This window comes from Bubalus kerabau, chromosome 5 (assembly GCF_029407905.1).
Source record: "Bubalus kerabau isolate K-KA32 ecotype Philippines breed swamp buffalo chromosome 5, PCC_UOA_SB_1v2, whole genome shotgun sequence".
In the NCBI taxonomy this organism is placed as follows: Eukaryota; Metazoa; Chordata; class Mammalia; order Artiodactyla; family Bovidae; genus Bubalus; species Bubalus kerabau.
The window spans coordinates 34,321,522-34,346,902 of NC_073628.1; the positions used below are offsets into that span (position 1 = coordinate 34,321,522).

A 25,381-nucleotide genomic window follows, 5' to 3' on the forward strand; every position below is an offset into this window, starting at 1 on the left:
CAGGTCCAAACTTTTTAGCCAACAATCTTACTAAGACTGGCAGAGTTGGAGGCCCTCAAAAGTGATCAAAAAGAATTTCAGGCTTTCTTGCTGTGACACTAATATAAATTTTTATAGATGGTTATATATATGTTTATATATTATAACCACCCCACTACCTTGCATAGGGCAGTATTTTACAATTTATACACATTTTCACAGAAAGGATCTCATTTGAGTATCGTGACAGCCCTGTGAGGTAAACCTGAGAAATACTATAAGCCACTTGACAGATACAGATGAAGAGACTGAGGCTAAGACTAAGTGACATGTCCAAGACAACACAGGTATAAAATAAAGCTCAGTATTACACCAACACTCCTTCTGTAAAACAGTTCTATCTCTGAAAAGTTAAAAAAAATTTTTTATAAATGTACCAGGATCCCCAAAGGCAAAACAGTAGGAAAGAGCAAGGCTAAAAGTCAGATTAGCATCTAAATCTCCTAGAACTTCCTATCTGTCTAAGTTAAATATTTACTTAGGCTCTCAGAGAATAATGAGATAAGAATAGTAAGAATAAATGAGATAATCTAAGTGGCCTTATAGCAAAGCATGTAGGCCATACCAGGTGCTTAGAAACAGTAGCAGTTATTTTTACTATTATGTTCCTTTTTCTCTAGGCTTTGGCTGTCTAATATGCTAACGAGATTAAATAGGATTATCTTTAAAATTCTTTCTAGTTCTAAAAGACTATGGGAAAATGAGCCTTTTCTATTTTAAGAAACATGAAGCTTTATAAAAGTGTATTCCACTTGTCCCTATCTAGCTTCTCAAAATGTCTGTACAAGTGTAACAGGTAATATGTTCATTAAAGAAGACGCAACTTACCAATAGCTTTGCAGCTTGAACTCGAACCATCCAGGAGCCATCACTGACCATGTGACAAATTTTTCCAAACGCATCATCAACTAAGCGAATTTCTTCATTAGAAGAAGGGATTGGGACAATGCTATATTAAAAGAAACCAAAAGTGACAAAACATGAACCTAAAATTATAGGTTCAAAAAACTGAGAATGACCAGTGACAACTGACACACAAATAGAAATAACTGAATAATTCAAATCCTAGAATGACGAAATACATTTCAGAGTAAACAAATCTCTCTAGGATTTCTTTATTTTTATTTGCACTGCAAATTTGTGTCTTAGATAAAAAGTATTTCACAGCAAAAATTCAAAGATTTATGAGATACCAAAAACAGCTACCACAAAGTATTTTATATCTTTAAGTTTAAACCAATATAAAACATACTTACATATCTGGTCCTAAATGAAAAGACAATTTCCAAATAGTAGTCTTTTTTTGGGGAGTGAGAGGTCTATAGCTTTAGTAACTCATTCTGCTTTTCCAATTTCAATGTGTTTAATGAGGAAGAAAAAAACACTGCTTTTTCCTATAAAAGGAGTTCTTCTATAAAACAGAATAAATAATACCTATTTCTCCACCTCAAAGAATCACTAGAAAATAAATTATTTAATTATTGTGAAAAAAAATTTTTTTTTAACCAAACTGCACAGCTTATGGGATTCTAATTCCCTCGATCAGAGATTGAACCCAGGTCCCAGCAGTGAAAGTGCCAAGTCCTAACCACTGGACAACCAGGGAATTCCCTATGAAAATATTTTTAACCAGGGCAACAGTACATAAGGGATCATTATTCTCAAACTTACCTGGTATCTTTAGCTGACTTTTGTATTAACTAAAATGGGCTCCAAAGCATTTTAAAGACTTTTTTAAGGGGTGGGCAGAGGTGGAGGAGATAGCATTTGAAAACAGCCATCCATCTCTTCATCTATAGTTGAGGAAGCTGGGACCCAGAGAGGTGAAGTATCTTTCCTAACGTGTACAGAAAGTTCAAGGCAGAGCTGAAAGGCAAGGCCCAGGCATCCTCATTTTCAGGGTCCATGCTTTTTCCTATTCCACACTGCCTTCCAACATTCCTTTTCTGGAGGTAGGCTTTTAACATAGTGGGAGGAAAGAAAATGGCTTAGCAATGAACAAAAGCTGGCTGACACCCACACTGACCTTTCAGGATAGAGTTGACTGACAACCCAGATGAGCTGGACTGCAGCACTGCGCACTTGTTCATAGTCATCAGAGAGTAGTTTACAAGCCTGCAAACAAGGATTCCAGAAGTCTGTTAGTTCTATGTCCTCCCAGGTGATGTTCAAACTACTTTCAAAATGAAGATAAAGTGGCTGGACCAGGATGCCAATCAAAATATGTACATATGGTTGTTTTTTGTTTGTTTGTTTGTTTGTTGTACATATGGTTTTAACTTCTTCAACCTTTGCACAGTAAAAAATTGTTTTGTGTACCCTCCCACCCCATGTCTGAAAGGAGAACCACAGACTGACAGCCCAAAAGCCAACTAGAATAGCATCAATCCTAGCAAAGCTTGGTCCAACCCCACAGTGCTACCCTTACAGGCTCAAACACCAAAGATGAGTTTTTCCCCTACCTGTAAATTCAGAGCACAAATTTCTGACTGACAGTCCATCTGAAAACTCAAGCACTCTAAATAAATGTACAATTTTAATGCCAAATTAAATGTATAATTTGGCAGCTTTTGGCTAAACTGTCAAAAAGAGGCCAAATTTTCCTGTTTTACTTTGGTCTGAAATGGAATATCCCTACTCCACCCACAGTCATAGAACACCTTAGACTGCAACAACAGCCAGAACTACAGCTTTTGAAATTTTAAAATCTTATATTCCATGCTCTGACTATAACATGCTACTCTATCGGTTCTTCCAAGGTCATAACTTACCTATCATACCTGCTCTTCATCCCACTTGAGCTAACTATCTGTTTAAGCAAGGTCTCTCAACCTTGCTACTATCAACATTTTGGATTGGATAATTCTTTGTTGTGAGGGGCTGACCTGTGCAATACGTTTAGCAGCATCCCTGGGCCTCTAGCCATTAGACAGTCATAGTACTGCACCCTCTTCCTCTCCCCAGCAACTGCAATACTCAAAAATACCTCAAAAAAAAAAAAAAAAACTTCTACACTGAAGAATCAGTGCAGGAGATATGGGTTTGATCCCTGATCCAGTAAGATCCTACGTGCCACAGAGCCATGAAGTCCAGTGCACCACCACTATTGAGCCTGTGCTCTGGAGTCCAGGAGCCGCAAATACTGAAGCCCACAGGCCCTAAAGTCCGTGCTCTGCAACAAGAGAAGCCACTGCAATGAGGAGTCCGTGCACCGCAAGTAGCGAGTAGCACCTGCTCACTGCAACTAGAGAAAATTCCACACAGAAACGAAGGCCCAGCACAGCCAAAAATAAATAAATAAAATTATTAGAATAAAAAATACCTCCACACATCACCAAATATTCCCTGGGGGGCAAAATTACCTTGGTTGAAAACCACTGCTTTAATTCCATCTTTTCTCTCCAAATAAACCGCCTTCTCCTTGCTCTGTACTCTTTCCTACTTCGGTCTCCTGACAGCACTGCCTGCATCGTCACACAGGATCCCCTCAAGACTTGTGCTACAGCTGCTCCACGAACCTAAGGCTTCCTAAGGGCAGAAGAACACTGGCCAAGACCACACTCTCCAGGGGATGGGTAACTCATGATATCAAACCTTATTAGCTGTACTCTGAAATCCCTTACAGTCTGGCTTTCAACTTCCATTTCCAAGGCAGCTTTTCTTAACCTTCCCCTCAGGACTTCTATCCCACTACCAGCCATCAGGCGACCTGTGTATCTGAGAAAAATCAAGGTTATCATGCACAAACCCACTCAGCTACTCCGTACCAGTTACAAGCTCATTTATTCCTGTATTCTGCCACATCTTGTTTTCTCAACAGCTGAGGGAAAAGGGTCCTTTCTAGTTCCTAATCCTATTTTTGCTATGAATCCCATCACTTCCTCATATGACCATCCCTTACCATCCTCCAGAAAGATCTTCCTTGTGATTCTCTAAGTTAGCATCCTATTGCTTTACCTCACAGCAATACTCATATGCTATAACTGTGCTTGCTTATTTATTAATTGCCGTCTTATCTAAGAGAATGGGAAGGGCACAGGTCCCATCTATCATGCTTGGCATTACACAGCCAGCATTAGGTTCTCAATAACATCTGTTGATGAATCAGCTCATGAATCTGATTTTCTGCCTCAAGGAATTTACTCTATCATTTACTCCCCTTTGCCTCTTTCACCATAACACTTGCTGTCCTTGCTGTTTAGTTGCTAAGTCGCATCTGACTCTTTTGTGACCCCATGGCCTATAGCCCGCCAGGCTCCTCTGTCCATTGGGTTTCCTAGGCAAGAATACTGGAGTGGGTTACCATTTCCTTCTCCAGGGGATCTTCCCGACCCAGGGATCAAACCCAAGTTTCCTACATTGGCAGGCAGATTCTTTACCACTGAGTCACCAGGAAAGACCACCATAATACTAGCTCTCCCAAAACCCTAGCTCTCTCTCCAACATATAAATATACTTAGCAACTATCTTTAAAATACAACAACAACAAAAAAACCCTTAATCCTATGCTCCCTTCTGCCAACTTCCACCCCACTTTCCCATCAGTCAAGTTTCTTCACTCATAGTCAATAATCACCTTAAACTGGCTCACCTCAACAGACCCTGATCTGGCGCTCCCCAATCCCACCACTCTACTACAACTGCTCTCTTTAAAAACTCACTAATGGCCACTTTGTTGCTTAGCCCAATGACCAGATTTCAGCCCTATCCTAAATACCCTTTCACCAGCATTTTAACACTGCTGACTACAAGAATGCCCTCCTGCCTCTTCCGGAATATGCTTTTCCTCCTCCCCCATCAAGCTGTTCCTCAGTTCCATTCTAGGGCTCCTTCCTTAAATGTCTGGCCTTTCCTCTGGCTCCATCCTTCATTTCTTCTGATTTTCTTCCTCTCCCTGGATACTGATGACTCCAAATATCCACCTCCAGCTCTGATCTTTCCAGACCTGAAATCCTCCTCATGAGTATCCCATCAACCTCTCAAACTCAACATAATCAAAAGGGAACTCAGTATGGTAACTATTGCTGCCTCACATCTCAGAACCTCCCCCAGCATTCCACCCTCACTCTCTCGAGGCCCACAGCATCGCTTGCCTAATTAACCAACACAGTCTTAGGTCACTAAACACCTGAATCATCTGACTAACTCTTTTCCTCTGTATCTTTACAAGTTTCCTTTAATTATTTGGCTTCCCACACAGTGTTCCTATAGGTCACACCATCATAACCATTCTGAACTCATTCTACTTCATTTGTAAAAGAACATACTTGGTTTACACAGCAGTCATAGTGGCTGGGTTTATTATCAGCTACCACTAAAGGCTTAAAACCACTCGATAGGCTAACAAAAACTGGACTCTGAGCCTGGATTTAGACTTCTTTTCTCTGGATACATCCAATTATTCTACAAGAGTAACCGTAACGCCTTTTAGTTAGGCACTCAATCAGCTTGTCCTAATGATACTATAACTTGATTGTGCTTTTCCTTAGCAATGCTACAATAATCATGTGATATCTTTTCATCTGATCCCATGGTCTTGGTCATCCTCCTCCAGAAATACTCCAGTTTCTCAAGCGTGGTGCCCAGAATTGACTTCAGGTTAACAGACATCAGCAAGACTACCATTGTTCTTACTCTGAACTCTGTTTTGTATACTCTGGGATTCATACTCAGCTACCAAAGTTCTCCTAAATGTCCTCCTCACACATACTAGTGCTATTCATTACACATCCCCCATTCTCTTCTTAGAATGTATGTTGTGGATACACCATGACAATTAATACTGCCACTGTTAGCCAGATGAAGCTCTATGTTTTCAAATTCTGACAACCACTGTGACCACTCTCAATTTCACCATACCTTCACCTCCCTCCTTTCAGACAGCAAGCATTTAAGGTACCTGATTGTAAATTGTTTGGTGTAACTTCAGTCCTCTTTCATGCAGCTGCAACTAGACAATAAAGATACAGTTTAAGTATTAGGGAGGTGAGGAGTCAATATTTCCAAAGTCTCCCCTCAATCTCACATATTTTTCCCCATCACATCCCACTTACATGGTTCCCTTTGGCCAAAGTCAGTGCTATATAAATAAGAAATCTGAAACCTGGGCTTTTCTATAGAAACACTCAAATGCTTACTAAATCTAACCCATGGGCTGTCCCAAGAGGATACCAGGAAAAATATGAAATAATGGTAAGGAGGCTGAGGAAGATATGGTTGACACCATCTCTCCCTAAGGAGCACTCCTCCCCATAACTTTCACCTATACTCCTGAAATACAAGGGTACAACATGTACTTATTGTACCACAGTACCAAGTAACATCCCTCCCATGGACCTGGGATACAAGCTCTACCTTCCAGGTTTCAGAAATGCAGGTAAAAGCTACCAGAGAAGCCTACAAGATAAGCAACTGTTATAAAGGAATGTGTGTCTTTGAGTTCTGTAATGCCACCAACACCTTCCCGAAAGTGTGGATAACATGTATCCTGAGAGGATTCAGAATCTATCTATCCAAGGTGGCATTAGCCATTAACTTAAAAAAAAAATGAAAAAAGAAAAGTACAAATGAAAAAACGGACTCCATTTAGTTTCCATCATCATGTTTACCATGGCTTTTATAGCTGCTGTTCTGACACGTGGGTCCTGATCATTAAAGTAATCCCCTATAATCTTCTGAACATCTCTGACAGCTAGGCCTTCTGCATCTTTTGTGACATTTTTCTCCAAAGAACCAAGATTGCCAAGTAACTGCAGACACTTATTTCTTACACCATGAGAGGTATCTGTCAGGTGCTATGAAAAGAGAACAAAAGGACATGATTAAAATATCTTAAATATACACAAAAAGCAGAAACAAAAGCACTGCATCAACTTTAGGAATGACTTCAAATACTACATTCTCACTAGTCAGGTCTCATGTTTTCTTTTTTTATCTCTGGGGCGGGGGGGGGGGGGGGGGGGCAGGTTGTTTGTTTTGGTCATGCTGTGTAGTCTGTGGGATCTTAGTTCCTCAACCAAAGATTGAACCCAGGCTCCAGCAGTGAAAGTGGCAAATCCTAACCACTGGACTGCCAGTGAATTCCCTTCATGTTTTTTGAGCATATGTCTTCCAAAAAGAATCATGAGTCCTGAAGACTCCCAGTTATTCAACATCATACTCCCAACAGCAAGCACCTGGCCTTGGAAAGAATAGGTTACTTTAAATGTGACCCCTTAAACTGCATTTTATTTATTATCAAATCTAAAAACAGAACAAAAAATTTTAAATTTTAATATTCATACAGAAATATGCAAAAATATTAAATGTATAGTTCAATAAATTTTCACAAAACACACATAAATAAGCATCTAGATAAAGAAGTTAACATGAAAAACGCTCATGTCCCATCCCAGTAACTACTCTACCACCATCAAAAATAGCCACCATCACCAAAGCAATCTTGAGAAAAAAAACCCAAGTTGGAGGAATCATGCTCCCTGCCTTTAGACTACACTACAAAGCTCCCATAATCAAAACAGTATATTAATGGCACAAAAACAGTCACAGAGATCAAGGGAACAGAAGGGAGAGGCAAGAAATAAACACATAAACTTATGCTCAATTAATCTACAACAAAGGAAGAAAGAATATAAAATGGAGAAAGAACAGTCTCTTCAATAAGTGGTGCTGGGGAAACTGTACAGTTCAGTTCAGTTAAGTTCAGTCACTCAGTCATGTCCGACTCTTTGCAACCCCATGAACTGCAGCACACATGTAAAAGGATGAAATCAGAACATTTTCTCATACCATATACAAAAGTAAACTCAAAATGGATTAAAGATGTAAACATAAGACCAGAAACCATAAAACTCCCAGAAAAAAATACAGGCGGAACACTCTTTGACATAAATCACAGCTTTTGTTGTTGTTGTTGGATCTCTCTCTCCCAAGGCAAAGGAAACAAAAGCAACAATAAACAAATAGGACCCAACTAAACCTAAGAGCCTTTGCACAGCAAAGGAAACCACTGACAAAACAAAAAAAAAAAAAAAAAACAAGTAAATGGGAGAAAACATTTGTGAATAGTAAACAGTTTATATACCTCAATCTAAAAAACAAACAAACAAAAAACCCAAACAGCCTGATACAAACTGAGCAGAAGACCTGAATAGACATTTTTCCAAAGACCTACAAATGGCCAGTAGGCACATGAAAAGATGCTCAACATAGCTAACTATCAGAGACAAGCAAATCAAAACCATCATGAAATATCACCTCACATTTCTCAGAATGGCGATCATCAAAAAGAATACAAATAACAAATGTTAGCGAGGATGTGGATTAACAGGAACCCTTGTACACTGTTGGTGGGAATGAAAATTGGCACACTCACTATGGAAAACAGTATTTTTCAAAAAATTAAAAATAGAACTACCATATGATCCAGTGATTCCATTCCTGGGTAAATAGCTGAAGAAAACAAAAACACATCTTGGAAAAGACACATGCATCCAATGTTCACAGCAGCATTAGTTACAAGAGCCAAGATACGGAAGCAATTCCAAGTGTCCATCAACAGAAAAATGGAAAAAGAAGACCCAGTGCATGTGTTTGTGTGCACACATATATACACACACAATGAATACACACAAACACATATACACACAATGGGATATTACTCAACTGTAAGAAAGAACAAAATTTTGCCATTTGCAACAACAACATGGATGATCTTCGAGGGTATTATGCTTAGTGAAATAAGTCACACAGAGAAAGACAAATATTGGATATTATTGCTTATAATAAAATCTTAAAAAAAAAAAACAAACGAATATAACAAAATAGAAACAGACTTCCAGATACAGAGAGCAAATTAGTGGGAACCAATGGGAAGAAAAGGAGAAGCAAAATAGGAGTATGGGATTAAGAAGTATGAACTGCTATGTAAAAAATGAATAAGCTACAAAGATAAAGTGAAAGTGAAAGTTGCTCAGTCGTGTCTAACTTTTTGCGACCCCATGTACTATACAGTCCATGGAATTCTCCAGGCCAGGATACTGCAGTGGGTAGCCATTCTCTTCTCCAGTGGATCTTCCTGACCCAGGAATCAAACCGGGTCTCTTGCATTGCAGGTGAATTCATTACCAGGTGAGATACTAGGGAAACCATAGCTAATATAAGGATAACTAACAAAAGAAGGGGGACTTCCCAGGTGGGGCTACTGGTAAAGAACCTGCCTGTCAATGCAGGAGACATAAGAGATGCTGGTTCAATCCCTGGGTGGGGAAGATCCCTTGGAGGAGGGCATGGCAACCCACTTCAGTATTCTTGCCTAGGAAATCCCATGGACAGAGGAGCCTGGTGGGTTACAATCCATGGGGTTGCAAACAGTTGGACCCAACTGAAGCAACTTAGCACAAACACACACAATAGAAGCAGAAGAGATTAAGAAGAGGTGGCAAAAATACACAGAAGAACTTCACAAAAAAGGTCTTAATGACCTCCATAACCACTATTGTGCGGTCACACATCTAGAGCCAGACACCCTGGAGTGTGAAGTCAAGTGGGCCTTTGGAAGCATCACTACAAACAAAGCTAGTGGAGGTGATGGAATTTCAGCTGAGTTATTTCAAATTCTAAAAGATGATGCTGTAAAAGTGTTGCACTCAATATGCCAGCAAATTTGGAAAACTCAGCAGTGGCCACAGGACTGGAAAATGTCAATCTGCAATCCCAAAGAAAGGCAATGCCAAAGAATGCTCAAACTATCATACAACTGCACTCATTTCACACGCTAGGCAAGGTAATGTTCAAAATCCTTCAAGCTAGGCTTCAAAAGTATGTGAACCAAGAACTTCCAGATGTTCAAGCTGGATTTAGGAAAGGCACAAAAATTAGAGACCAAGTTGCCAATATCAGTTGGATGACAGAAAAAGCAAGGGAATTAAAAAAAAAAAATCTACTTCTGGTTCATTGACTACACTAAAGCCTTTGTGTGGATCACAACAAACTATGGAAAATTCTTAAAGAGATAGGAATACCAGATCACCTTACTTGTCTCCTGAGAAACCTGTATGCAGGACAAGAAGCAAGTTACGACTGGACATGGAACAATGGATTGGTTTAAAATTGGGAAAGAAATACATCAAGGCTGTATACTATCCCTTGCTTATTGAACTTATATGCAGAGTACATCATGCAAAATGCCAAGCTAGATGACTCACAAGCTGGAATCAAGATAGCCAGGAGAAATATTAACAAACTCAGATATGCAGATGATACCACTCTAATGGCAGAAAGTGAAGAGGAACTAAAGAGCCTCTTGATGAGGGTGAAAAAGGAGAGTGAAAAAGCTTGCTTAAAACTCACCTTTCAAAAAACTAAGATCATGGCATCCATCACTTTATGGCAAACAGAAGGGGGGAAAGTGAAAAAGGTAACAGATTTTATTTTCTTGGGCTCCAAAACCACTGTTGACAGTAACTGCAGCCATGAAATTAGAAGATGCTTGCTCCCTGGAAGAAAAGCTATGACAAACCTGCTGCTGCTGCTGCTGAGTCACTTCAGTCGTGTCTGACTCTGTGCAACCCCACAGACGGCAGCCCACCAGGATGCCCCGTCCCTGGGATTCTCCAGGCAAGAACACCAGAGTGGGTTGCCATATCCTTCTCCAATGCATTAAAGTGAAAAGTGAAAGGTGAAAGTGAAGTCGCTCAGTCGTGTCCAACCCTCAGCGACCCATGGACTGCAGCCTTCCAGGCTCCTCCATCCATGGGATTTTCCAGGCAAGAGTACTGGAGTGGGGTGCCATTGCCTTCTCCAATGACAAACCTAGACAGGATATTAAGAAGCAGAGACATTACTTTGCCAACAAAGGTCCCTATAGTCAAAGCTATGGTTTTTCCAGTAGTCATGTATGGATGTGAGAGTTGGACTATAAAGAAAGCTGAGTGCCAAAGAATTGATGCTTTTGAACTCTGGTGCTAGAGAAGACTCTTGAGAGTCCTTTGGACTGCAAGGAGATCCAACCAGTCCATCCTAAAGGAAATCACTCCTGAATATTCACTGGAAGGACTGATGCTGAAGCTGAAGCTCCAATACTTTGGCCACCTGATGCAAAGAGCTGACTCATTGGGAAAGACCCCGATGCTGGGAAAGACTGAGGGCAGGAGAAGGGTATGACATAGGAAGAGATGGTTGGATGGCATCACTGACTCAATGGACATGAGTTTGATCAAACTCTAGAAGATGGTGAAGGACAAGGAAGCCTGGCGTGCAGCAGTTCACATGGGGTCACAAATAGTCAGACACGACTTAGTGACTAAACAGCAACAACCAACTATAAAAATACTGAATCACTGTGTTGTATACCTGAAACTAATATAATACTGTAAATCAATTATAATACTGAGATAAACTAATGCAATATTAAAAAACAACTAAAGTAACCATTATCTTGACTTCTAACACAAAATTTTGCCTAGTTTTATAATTTGTAAAATCAAATAGTGCTACGCTTCCTTTTCTTACTATTATGTTGGTGAGAATCATCCACAGTATGGCATATAGCAATGGTTGATTCACTCTCATTACTATAAAGTATTCCATTTGTGTATACACCATAATCCATTTATCCTTTCTACTGTTGATAGATATTTGGGCTATTTCCAGTTTTGCATTATTCTAAATATAATGTTACTATAATTATTCTTGAATGTGGTTTTTTATATACTTTTTCACACATCTGTTGAATACATAGTTGGAAGTGAAATTGCTGGGTCACAGAAAACGTATATGTTCAGCTTAAGAAGATACTGCCAAATACTATTCCAAAGTGGTTGTACTAATTTAACTAATTTACACTTTCACCAGTCATATGTAAATGTTCCAGATATGATACACCTCTGTCAACACTTAGTACTGTCAATCTTTTTTTTAGCACTTCTCATCATTCCACTGCTACTGAAATAAACTATTTACATAATGCAGTAACAGGAACTGAAAAGACTTTAGTGAAATGACTAGTCTCAAAACTAGGCAAGAAATAATGTAAGAAGAAGTTGGGACATGTGCCAAAAAGCAAGAAAATATCAAGGACTAATTGAGTCAGATAAAAAAGACAAAGAAATCAATCTGTAGGAGTTCCCACTGTCAACATTTATATCAAAAGTAAACAATCAAACAAATCCAGAATGTAGGATATTCGACAAGACCAACAATCTGGTTTCGTCAATAAAACTGTGGTATTTAAAGAAAAAAAAAATGGGGCACTGATATTGATTAAAAGAAATTTAAGAGACTCTCCAAATATATGCTAAATCAAAAAAAAAAAAACTATAAAAAGATATTTAATGCAGTTAAGAAAATTTTAATATGAATTGGTATGAGATGATGTGGAACAGGCTATATTAAAAAATATCAGTTATTATTAGTTAGAGATACATACTGAACTATGTATGATTTAAATAACATATCAGGGATTTACTTTAAAATATTACAGCAGATTACAACAGAAAGTGAGAGAAAAACAGATGAAAAAGACTGCAAGATAAATATAATTGTCAAATTTATACCAAAAACTGCAAAGAATAATTTGAAATTTTCCATATTATAAAATATATATAAATTGAAAAAAAAAGACCTAGCTTCAAATTTCAGTTCTGACTCCATATGTGTACCACTGATCAAGTCACTAGACCTCTCAAGAGTCTAAGTTTCCTCATTTATAAAGAAGGAATAATAGTATTCCCTGGTGGTCCAGTGGTTAAGAATCTACCTTGCAATGCAAAGGACGTGGGTTCGATCCCTGGTCGGGGAACCAAGATCCCACACACCAAGGGGGAATTAAGCCCGTGTACCACAACTACCAAGACTAGACGCCATAAGGATAGGTTCCACATGCAGCAACAAAAATATCCCACCTGCCTCAACTAAGACCCAACATAACCATATAAACAATTAAAAAAAAAAAAAAGAATCCATCTGTCAATGCAGGGGACATGGGTTTGATACCTGGTCCAGGAAGATTCCACATGCCGCAAGGCAACTAAGCCCATGCACTACAACCACTGAGTCTACACTCCAGGGCCCACACACCACAACTACCGAGCCCATGTGCCCTAACTACTGAAGCCTACACACTCTAGAGCCTGCATGTTGCAACTATGGAGCCTCCCAGAGTCCACGCTCTGCAACAAGAGAAGCCACCACAATGAGAAACCCACACACCACAACCAAAAGTAAGGAGTCGCGTGCCACAACTAGAGAACGCCTGAACACAACAATGAAAACCCAGTGCAGCCAAAATTAAATTAAAAAAAACCCAGCCTGCTTAAGAAAAGGGAAGCAGGTGTGGGAAACGTGGCAAAAAAAAAGAAAATAGAGGTAAAAGTGGGCCACCTGGATGAAACAGGCCTGCTGATCTGGAATACACAAGCACAAATTTTCCAGTAATAGCTGTCTAACAAGGGGGCAATCTGTCTGGAAAGGTACTGAGCATCTGTTAATGGTTCACATCAGATGCTCTAGCAGAAGACTCCTGAACTAAATGGGACCTAGACATTCTCACAGAAGCTATGTTCTATGAGACGGCGGGCTGGGCAGGTAGGCTTACTCAGAGGAGAGAACAAAGGAGATCTAGTAAGCAAGTGCAGGTGCAGAGGGGTGGGGCTCTCACAGAGGGACTGTCTCCTTATAAAAACGACTCAGTAGAACATTTGAGATCAGAGTTAATTCATGTCTCCAAGTTATTTAGTTAAAGAAGTGTGAAACATAAACACTCTTAAGTGTTCATAATGCTCAAACTTATCCAACAAAATGACACACTGAAACTGAAAAGCTAAGAGACATTTCCAGATATGAAGCTGACAGTGACACTGTCACAGTTAAGACAGCAATGCTGTTTTTTTAAATAAACTATTTTTATTTAGTATGGAAGCATCATTTGTCCTAACTGAACTGTCAACTGAATCACCATCCCCTAGAAGGTTGCTACCATTATTACAAATACTTTATTTGATTTTCAAACAACAAACTAAAGTCTTCTAGTTCCTATTAAGGTAACCAAGGCAACACTGACGCATAACTAGCCTGTTACTGCACACTGAGTGTTAGCCTCAAAGAAACGGTAAATCTAAATCACACCCTTGGGGCAGCAATTAGTTTTATGATATCCTTCCCCCACAGGTCACTACTTACATCACGGATATCATCACTAATAGATGCCCAGTGCCTGCTCTGCAGATGATGCTATTTTGGTGCTTTACCTAGGCCATTAAAATACCATCATTTCTATATTAATGGAGTAAGCAAACCACATCCCCAATAAGACTAATCCACGTCAAAAATAAGCTAAACCAATCAGTTTAAAACTACTGTTAAAAGAATAAAAAATCAATGATTAAGTATGTCAAGAAAATCCAAGAATGAGGTTAAATAAGACAAAAATAACTTACTGACTCATTCAGTTTCAATATGGATTTTTTTTCTTTCTTTTTTTTTGGGAGGGGCGTTGCTGAGCACCGCACAGCTTGTGATATCTTAGTAGCCAACCAGGGATTGAAGCTGGGCCACAACAGTGAAAGCAATGAGTTCTAACCACTGGACCATCAAGGAATTCCCATTAACATGGATTATTTTTAAGCACAGATAAAAATTTAACATACCAAACAATGGAAATTATTCTAAGAGACAACCTCTCCTAACAAAAGAACATATAATATTTGCTCAGGTAGTATTTGATAAATGTTAAAATGCTGCCATGTTTCTGTTGCCTGGAGAGCTTAATGTACTTTTGCCACAGAATTAAAGGAACAAAAAAGAAATACAGAGACCAGAAGAGATGAGATAGAAAAAGAGAAACAAAGAATTAAACTAGGCTTTAAGGAAGCCATATATACAAAAATGACCAGATATTTATTCCCTAGAAAAATCTTCATGAATAAGAAACAAAGTAGAAGACCTCCAATTTCAGTTATTCAGATTCTACAGAAGAAAAGACTTAGTAATTTCCTGGCCAAATTTAAATCTCATCATCTATCAAATGAGGATTAGCTGTACAATAGCTCAGCTGGTGAACAATCTGCCTGCAATGCAGGAGACCCTCGTTCGACTCCTGGGTCAGGAAGATTCCCTGGAGAAGGGATAGGCTACCCACTCCAGAATTCTTAGGCTTCCTTAGTGGCTCAGACAGTAAAGAATCTGCCTGCAATGTGGGAGACCTGGGTTCGATCCTTGGGTTAGGAAGATCCGTGGAGGAGGGCACAGCAACCCACTCCAGTATTCTTGCCTGGAGGATCCCATGGACAGAGGAGCCTGGTGGGCTACACTCCATGGGGTTGCAAAGAGTTGAATACAACTGAGCAACTAAGCATAACACAGCACACAGTACCTCAAAGGATTACTGACAGAATAATAATTACTGACAGAGATGAATTTTGAGATGTTAAGAATACCCAAAATCATGACTTTCTTCCTACTATGAAACAAAAAATATGACAGATTGATATTTTGTATTTTAAAAATATACAAATGAACAATATGAACTTCAAAAAATAATAAGGATAGAACAGATTATATTTTGAATAAATTAGGAGATTGATAAGAAGGGAGGGAGGGAAAGAGAGGGAAAGAAAACTTTCTTACAATAGCATGGCAAGTAAAAAATAGAGATGGAATAACAGCATCAGAATATCACCATTTTGCAATAATCAGAGTTATAAATGACTCAGCAAGATTTATTAATAGTTGCTAAAATAGAGAATAAAAGTTTGATGGGGAAGAGGACATTTACATTATCTCAAAGTATCTCCCCACAAATTACTCATTAATCACAGGAGGAAATAACAACTCTATAATGAAAAACCTGGCAGACACTACCTTAACCACGTATCAAAGTTAACACCAATAATGAGTCAGACCTCACGTGTGCCTTATGATATGATGCACCGAGAAGGACACAGTATTATTTATGTATTATTCCCACCAAAATGTGTAATTTGAATCTAAACAGAGGATATACCAGATAAACCCAGGCTGAAAGACATTCTAGGGATTTACTGGTGGTCCAGCGGTTAAGAATCCACCTTGCAATGCAAGGGAGACCAGTTTGATTCCTGGTCTGGCAAGATCTTACATGCTCTGCAGCAGCTAAGCCTGTGTGTCACAACTACTGACTTTGCCCTCTAGAGCCTGAAAGCTGCAACTGGAGAAAGCCCACAGGCAGCAACGAAGACCCTGTGCAGCCAAAATTTAAAAAAAAAAAAAAAGACATTCTATAAAGTAAACAGCCTATACTCTTCAAGTTAAGGCCATGAAAGACAAAGATAGCCTGAGGGACTGTTCCAGATTAAAGAAAACAGGGACATGAAAACTAAATGCAACATGTGATTCTGGACCAGAAAAGAAAAATTTATATAAAATATAATATAAAAGACAATAGGTAGAATTTGAATAAAGTCTAATACTACTACAGATTAGCATTATATCAAAGTTAAATTTCCTGGGAATTTCCTGGCAGTCCAGTATAGGATTCCATGTTTTCACTGCAGGGCACATGAGTTCAATCCCTGGTTGGGGAACTAAGATCTCACAGATCACACAGTCAAAAAAACAAACAGACAAAATCCAGAGTTAAATTTCCTGATTTTGAAAACTAGGTTTATAAAAATGATTTCCTCCTTCTTAAGAAATAAAAAGTTAAGTATTTAGTGGAAAAGAAGTGTAATGTCTGCAATTTGCTCTTAAATGGTTCGGTAAAATATATAGAGAGTGAAAGTGAAAGTTGCTCAGTCCTGTCCAACTCTTTGCGACCCCATGGACTATACAGTCCTTGGAATTCTCCAGGCCAGAACACTGGAGTGGGTAGCCTTTCCCTTCTCCAGGGGATCTTCCCAACTCAGGGATCGAACCCAGGTCTCCCTCATTGCAGGCAGATTCTTTACCAACTGAGCTATCAGGGAAGCCCCCAACATAGAGAATGATAAAGCAAATGCGGGAGAATGCTAATGATTGATGAATCAAAAAGAAGGGTATATGGAAATCTCTTGTACTATTTTCATAATTTTTTTTAGTAAGTTTGAAATTGTTGGGTTATTTGGACTTTGTCCCATATCCAACCTAATGCTTTCCCAGAATTCTCTGAGTGAAAGGCACCACCATCTAATCTGGCACATAAGCTGGAAACGGGAAATATCCTCAGCAATTCCTTCACCGTCACTCCATGCTCAACCAGTTATCAAGTCCTGCCAATCTTACTTCCTAAATATTTCTCAAATCTATCCATATCTTTCCATCTTTCCATCACTTTAATTCAAACTACTATAACCTTTCATGTAGGTTACTACAATAACATCCTTTACTATCTGAGCCATAAGGGAAGCCCAGTGCAATAACATCCTAACTGGCTTCTTATCCAATAAGTTCTCTAGAACATATCTGGCTTTTCTTAAAATGTCTCTGATAGAATCAGTGGAGAAATGCTGCTTCTCTTCTACTTCTTAGGAAAATCTGTGAAGAATTGGTATGAAATTCTTATTTAAAATGTTTGATTCAAAGCCATGTGGGCCTGAGCTTCTCTTTGTAGGTAAGTTTTTGTTTTTTTTCATTACTAATTTAATTACTTGTTATAAGCATATTTGGATTGTCTACTCCTTGAGATAGTTTTCACAGTTTGTATCTTTGTAGGATTAGTAGAAATTTGTGCATTTTACATAAGTTATCTAATTTATTGGCATAAAATTGTTCATAGTATTTTTTATAATCCTTTTCATTTCTGTCAGGTCAGCAGAAATAGCCTCTTTTCATTTATAATTCTAGTACTTTGAACCTTCTTTTTTTCCTTTCAAAAATAAAGGTTTCTCAACTTTGTTGATCTTTACAAAGAACAAGCTTTTGATTCTTTGATTTTTCTCTACAGTTTTTCTACTCTTGATTTCATTAATTTCCACTCTAGTCTTTCTTATTTCCTTCCTTCTGCATGCTTTTATATTTAATATGTTCTTCTTTATCCAGCATCTTAGATAAAAGAATAAGGTACTGGAATGAGATCTTTCTTCTTTTTTACTATGGACACTAATTGCTATAAATGTACCTCTAAGCATGCAGTAGCTGCAGCCCAATTTTGGTACACAGGGTCTTCATTCATTCACCTCAAAGTATTTTCTAATTTACCTGCTGATTTCCTCTCTGACTCATTGGTTAAATAGGAGCATGTTGTTTAATTTCCACATATTTGTGGTTTTAGTTGGAAACATACTCTGCATTATTTCTATTAAAAGGGGGAATGTTATTTTAAGGTGAATCATATCTCAAAGATCACTGTATGACAAAAATCACAGACAAAATAGCATTAGGCAAGAGAAACAGTAACTATAGCTATGAATCATAGACAGTCTTTATTTACTTGAATTTGCAAAAGCTTGTGGCAGATATGCCATTTCCAAATAGTTCAAATTTCTACCCAGTTATGATCCTCTACAAATGGTGAAGAAACGCACAAAAAATCCATATGAAAAACTAGAAAAGAACATGAAAAGTTCATTCCCAAGACAGAACCAGAGATCAAATTGCCAACATTCATTGGATCATCAAAAAAGCAAGAGAGTTCCAGAAAAAACATCCACTTTATTGACTATGCCAAAGCCTTTGACTGTGTCGATAACAACAAACTGTGGAAAATTCTTAAAGAGATGGGAATACCAAACCATCTGACCAGTTTCCTGAGAAATCTGTATTCAGGTCAAGAAGCAACAGTTAGAACTGGACATGGAACAACAGACTGGTTCCAAATAGAAAAAGGAGTACGTCAAGACTGTATATTGTCACCCTGCTTATTTAACTTCTATGCAGAGTACATCATGAGAAATGCCAGGCTAGATGAAGCACAAGCTGGAATCAAGGGTGCCAGGAGAAATATCAATAACCTCAGATATGCAGATGATACCCCCCCTTATGGCAAGAAGTGAAGAACAACTAAAGAGCCTCTTGATCAAAGTGAAAGAAGAGAGTGAAAAAGTTGGCTTAAAACTCAACATTCAGAAAACTAGGATCATGGCATCTGGTCCCATCACTTCATGGGAAATAGATAGGGAAGTAATGGAAACAGTGAGAGTCTTTATTTTTGGGGGCTCCAAAATCACTGCAGATGGTGATTGCAGCCATGAAATTAAAAGACGCTTGCTCCTTGGAAGAAAAGCTATGACCAACCTAGACAGCATATTAAAAAGCAGAGACATTACTTTGCCAACAAAGGTCCATCTAGTCAAGGCTATGGTTTTTCCAGTAGTCATGTATGGACATGAGAGTTTATAAAGAAAGCTGAGTATGGAAGAATTGATGCTTTTGAACTGTGGTATCAGAGAAGACTCTTGAGAGTCCCTTGAACTGCAAGGAGATCCAACCAGTCAATCCTAAAGGAAATTAGTTCTGAATATTCATGTGGAAGGACTGATACTAAAGCTGAAACTCCAATACTTTGGCCACCTGATGAGAAGAACTGACTCATTTGAAAAGACCCTGATGTTGGGAAAGATTGAAGGCGAGAGGAGAAGGGGACGACAGAGGATGGTTGGATGATATCACCGACTCAATGGACATGAATCTGAGTAAACTCCAGGAGTTGGTGATGGACAGGAAGGCCTGGCGTGCTTCAGGCCATGGGACTGCAAAGAGTCAGACACGACTGAGTGACTGAAGTGAACTGAACTGAAGACAGGACATACAAATGAAGAAAAAATAGGAAAAATTTTAAAATGAAATACCATTTCCTTCTTACCAAATTAACAGGTTTACATCTTGCTTTTAAACATTAATATCCAAATGCTAGAATAATATGTGAAATTATGCACTCTCATATACTGTGGATAGGCTTAAACTAGAATATTGTAGAAAACGATTTGCCAAAAGTATCAAAAGCCTTAGGAAAAAAACAAAAATTCTAAATGCTTTCATCCAGTGATTCTACTGTGACAATGTATGTTTAGGAAATAACCTTAGATACAGGAAATACTTTAGACTAATCACATTCATTGTGTGGTATTATTTACTATTTTTTAAAATGGCTACAATATAAATGTCCACTAATAAGAGAATGGTTAGGACAAACTATGGCTTGATTACTGGACAAAATATCATGCATCCATTAAAAATATTTATAAAACATTTACAATATAAAGAAAATACTTGTTATGTTAGTCAAAAAGCAAAACTGAATACAGAATATGATTATAGCTATATGTGGAAAAAGAAAAGCAAACAATCTGTATACAGAAAAAAAAATCAGGACAGACACATCAAAAGGCTAATAATAATGGATGCCTTTACATAGTGAATTATGAGTGTAGTTCTTTCTTTATACTTCTTTCCAAATTTCCATGAGTATAAATTTTTATAATAAAAGATTTCTTGATAACAAATTTAAGAAACTATTGCTTCAAGCAGAATAATCCACCAAGTAAAACACCTCTCTTATAAGCACAACCTCCTAGATACATATATTCTCTCACATGGAAGACGTACTTACTCTCTCAATCATGTAATCCCTAGTTTTCTCCCACTTAAGCTTTTAATACTGTACTTCTCAAAGTGTTCTGGGGTTTTTTGTTGTTGTTGTCATTGTTTATTAAGATAAATGAAATACTCTTTCCTGGGGTTAAGAAATAGTTTTCTAATTCCATGAATGTAACCCTTCCACAATTCAAACGTATTTGTCTCCTTATATTCTCAAAACAAATTTTATCAAAAAGATTAAAAGTAAAGCCAATTCTACAAGGTTTGCACAAAAGAAAGCTAATTAAAAGTTCAAAATTAAAAAGAATTTGGCTTTGGAATCAGAAAAGAGTTTATGCCCTGGTTCTGCAACTTCCTAAGTATGAAAACTTGGACAAACTAAACTCCTTCAACCTCAATTCCCATCTTAGTAAAAGAGATATAACAGCACTTCCCTAAAGGACTATGAGGAACAAATGAAAGTATCATAATTCCAAACTGTTGGGAGGTGTTATGCCTGAGAAGAGGGCTTAGGAGGGAAAGATGGAATGGCTGTCACTTATTTTATTTCTGTATTAGTTAATTTTGTTTTTAACAATGAGTATACACCATAGGAATAAAATTACTTTTCTTTCAAAAAGGTAAAAAATAGTACCATAATAAGCAGAGAGCATATGTTAGGCATGGAATACATGGTAGTTCCTATAATTATTTTCATTTCTTTTGGGACAGTGAGGAAGTTCATTTTATAACAAGTTACTCAACTTTGTTCCTAATCCAACATCAAGAAACAAACAAAAAATGAAGCAGTTCTTAAAGCCATTTAAGAGTCTTTGGCAATTCTCAATTATAGCCTTAGGATGGAGGTAAGCAGATCTGACAGCTCGTTTCATTTCTCCAGATAATGCAAAACTGTTCAATAAAGAAGCAACCCTGTGTCTAACCATTATATTCTTACCTTGCAGGCTACATCAACTAATCGCATCTGGATAGCTTGATTCTCTGGCAGTTTAGTGCCAATTGCAAGCAAAGTGTCCAACAGTTGAGCAAGGACTTGATGAGACTCTAGAAAGGAAGATGGAAAGTTAGGTTTTAGAATTTCAAAAGGAGATTACTATAGAAACTAAATTTACTTGGGTATAAAGAATGAAGATTTTTGTCAACTGAGTTCTGCTGTTTGATTCTTGATTTCCTCAACTAAAAGCTAAGTTCCTAAAGGGATCATGTCTAAAAATTTGAGTCCTCCACAGGATGCAACACAGTGCTCCAAAAATGTTCAATGCTTGACTAATTCAAAGGCTTTTCACTGCCTTCAAAATAAAGTCTAAATTCCTTAGCAGGACATACATACATACTAGTCCCTCCACGATGCCTAGTCCTCCCTACTTTATCTATTAGCCTCATCTCTTTCAGGTTTCCCTAGCCTCCTTTTTCCCAATTACTTATGATCCATGTCCCCCTATCTTTGCTCAGCCCACTTCCCTACCTAGAATGCTTTCATCTACATTCTGCTCCATTCTCAACCCTACTCCCCAGAGAGCACCTCCTAATCTTGAAATGTCACCTCCTGTATGGTGCTTTTCGCTCTTTCCCTAGAAATACTGACCATTTCTTCGTTCATGCTTCCACTGAACTCTTGACATAAACTGTAACTTTATAATACTTATTTGCATATCAGACAAAACCAGGAAACTGAAAGATCCTTAAGGGCAAGGACTATGCTTTATTCACCTTTGTATTCTCAGAATCTAGCATGCCTCATTACGTGCTCAATGGATGCTTAATAAATGAGCAAACAGACAATTCCAAGTAAATCACTGTCAATCACCTTAACCAGATTCTCTTCTTTGTTTCAAAATATGGTTCTATGGTTCTATGCTAGTGGTATACAAGAGGCATGCAGAAAATCATTTTTATGTTAATAACCTTCTACAGACATACTTTGTTTTATTGAGCTTCATTTTACTGCACTTTGTAGATACAGGCTTCCCTAGTGGCTCAGACGGTAGAGCGTCTGTCTGCAATGCAGGAGACCCGGGTTCGATCTCTGGGTTGGGAAGATCCCCTGGAGAAGGAAACGGCAGCCCACTGCAGTATTCTTGCCTGGAAAATCCCATGGACCCGGAGCCTGGTAGGCTACCATCCATGGGGTCGCAAAGAGTCGGACATGGCTGAGCAACTTCACTTGTAAATACTATACTATATTTCTTATAAATTGAAGGTTTGCCTCAATCCTGCTCATTAAGCAAGTCTTCTACACCATTTTTCAACAGCATTCTCACTTCATGTTTCTGTCACCTTTTGGTAATTCTTGCAGTATGTCAAACTTTCATTGTTATATTTGTTATGGTGATTTGTGGTCAATGATTTTTGATGTTACTATTGCAAAAAGATTACAACTTGCTAAAGGCTCAGATTATGGTTAACATTTTTTATCAGTACAGTATTAAGGTAGTACATTCTTTTTAGACATAATGCTATTGCACACAATAAACTATAGTATAGTATAGACATTACTTTTATCTGCACTGGGAAATCAAAAACGGGTGACTCGCTTTACTGCAATATTTAATTTACTGTGATCATCTGGAACAGAATCTGCAATATCTCAGAGGTATGCATGACTATATTTTAAAGAACAAAATAAAAAATATAGTTACTATGTTGATGACATTAATTTCCTTTTACTATTACTAATATAGTCTCTTTAAATTAATTTTAACTAAAAAAAAATAACTGTCCACTTAAGAAAAACATTAAGAAATTCATAATATAGATGCAAAACAAATTTCAAAAATGATAATGAAATATAAACAACTAAATCTTAAAAAATAAAAAGCTTATAAAACACTGGGAACAATCACCTCTTAAAAACACTTCCAGTAAGACACACTAGATTGAACACCTCTGTTTATCACTAATTCTTTCTTAAAACCTCATTAACATATAAAGAAACTTTAAAAGTATAAACGTACAAGGACTAAGAAAATAGAAGAATAGTAAGCAGATGAGAAAAGTCAACAAATTTTTCAGAGATGGCAAGCAAATGAAAAAGTCTATGGCAAACTGAGAAATCTAATCTAAATGCCTACTGAGGAGGGAGTCACAACAGAGCAAATAAATTCCAGCCATATGCCAAGCAAGAATCAGGAATCATAGATTTAAAAGAAAAAAAAAAAACCAACCATAAAACACCCCAAAATGGAGTGAGGAATGGATTTGTTTAAAGTTTCTATAAGAAGTAGCTGGACCTCTACGTCCTTCCCTATGCTATACAACTGGTTAATCAACCACTGAAGTAGAGTTTTTTTCCTCTAAAAATTATGACAGAAAAGATCAAATCTGGCAGATGCTACGTGAGGAAAGGAAGGAAATATAATAAAGATAATATATAATAATAATAATTATAAATATAGCCAATCTGACCACATGGACCACAGCCTTGTCTAACTCAATGAAACTATGAGCCACGCCATGTAGGACTACCCAAGATGGACGGGTCATGGTGGAGAGTTCTGACAAAACGTGGCCCACTGGAGAAGGGACTTCAGTATTCTTGCCTCGAGAACCCCATGAAGAGGCAAAAAGATAGGAAACTGAAAGATGAACTCCCCAGGTGGGTAGGTACCCAATATGCTACCAGAGATCAGTGGACAAATAACTCCAGAGAATGAAGAGATGGAGCCAAAGCAAAAACAACACCCAGTTGTGCATGTGACTGGTGATGGAAGTAAAATCCGATGCTATAAACAGCAATACTGCATAGGAACCTGGAATGTTAGGTGCATGAATCAAGGCAAATTAGAAGTGGTCAAACAGGAGATGGCAAGAATGAACACAGGTCTTTTAGGAGTCAGTGAACTAAAATGGCCTAGAACGGGTGAATTTAACTCCAATGACCATTTTATCTACTACTGTGGACAGAATCACTTAGAAGAAACGGAGTAGCCCATTATAGTCAACAAAAGAGTCTGAAATGCAGTACTTGGATGCAATCTCAAAAATGACAGAATGATCTCTGTTCATTTCCAAGGCAAATCATTCAATATCACAGTAATCCAAGTCTATGCCCCTACCAGTAATGCTGAAAAAGCTGAAGTTGAAGACTTCTATGAAGACCTAAAAGACTTTATTAAACTAACACCCCAAAAAGATGTCCTTTTCATTATAGGAGACTGGAATGCAAAAGTAGGAAGTCAAGAAATACCCAGAGTAACAGGCAAATTTGGCCTTAGATTCCAGAATGAAGCAGGGCAAAGGCTAACAGAGTTTTGCCAAGAGAACACACTGATCACAGCAAACACTCTCTTCCAACAACACAAGAGAAGACTCTACACATGGACATCACCAGATGGTCAATACCAAAGTCAGACTGATTATATTCTTTGCAACCAAAGATGAAAAAGCTCTATACAGTCAGCAAAAACAAGACCAGGAGCTGACTGTGGCTCAGATCATGAGCTCCTTATTGCCAAATTCAGACTTAAATTGAAGAAAGTAAGGAAAGCCACTAGACCATTCAGGTGTGACCTAAATCTAATTCCTTACGATTATACAGGTAAGGAAATAGAGAAATAGATTCAAGGGATTAGATCTGATAGACAGAGTGCCTGAAGAACTATGGATGGAGGTTCGTGACATTGTAAAGGAGACAGGGATCACGACCATCCCCAAGAAAAAGAAATGCAAAATGGTTGTCTGAGGAGGTCTTACAAATAGCTATCAAAAGAAGAGAAGTGAAAGGCAAAGGAAAAAAGGAAAGATATACCCATTTGAATGCACAGTTCCAAAGAATAGCAAGGAGAGATAAGAAAGCCTTCCTCAGTGATCAGTGCAAAGAAATAGAGAAAAACAATAGATTGGGACAGACTAGAGA

The 25,381-nt window shown here is 38.0% G+C and overlaps 1 protein-coding gene across 1 annotated transcript in view; it reads right to left on the reverse strand.

Annotated features, from left to right (window-relative positions):
• Positions 1–25,381, reverse strand: part of INTS4 (integrator complex subunit 4) — a 117,828-nt gene that overhangs the window by 68,461 nt on the left and 23,986 nt on the right. Inside the window, exons 4-8 of the mRNA XM_055581407.1 lie at positions 21,464–21,570; positions 6,648–6,833; positions 5,939–5,989; positions 2,066–2,154; positions 868–988 (exon numbers count right to left, since the gene is read on the reverse strand). Of these exons, the coding sequence (XP_055437382.1) occupies positions 868–988; positions 2,066–2,154; positions 5,939–5,989; positions 6,648–6,833; positions 21,464–21,570 (554 nt within the window). The remainder of the gene's footprint in view (positions 1–867; positions 989–2,065; positions 2,155–5,938; positions 5,990–6,647; positions 6,834–21,463; positions 21,571–25,381) is intronic.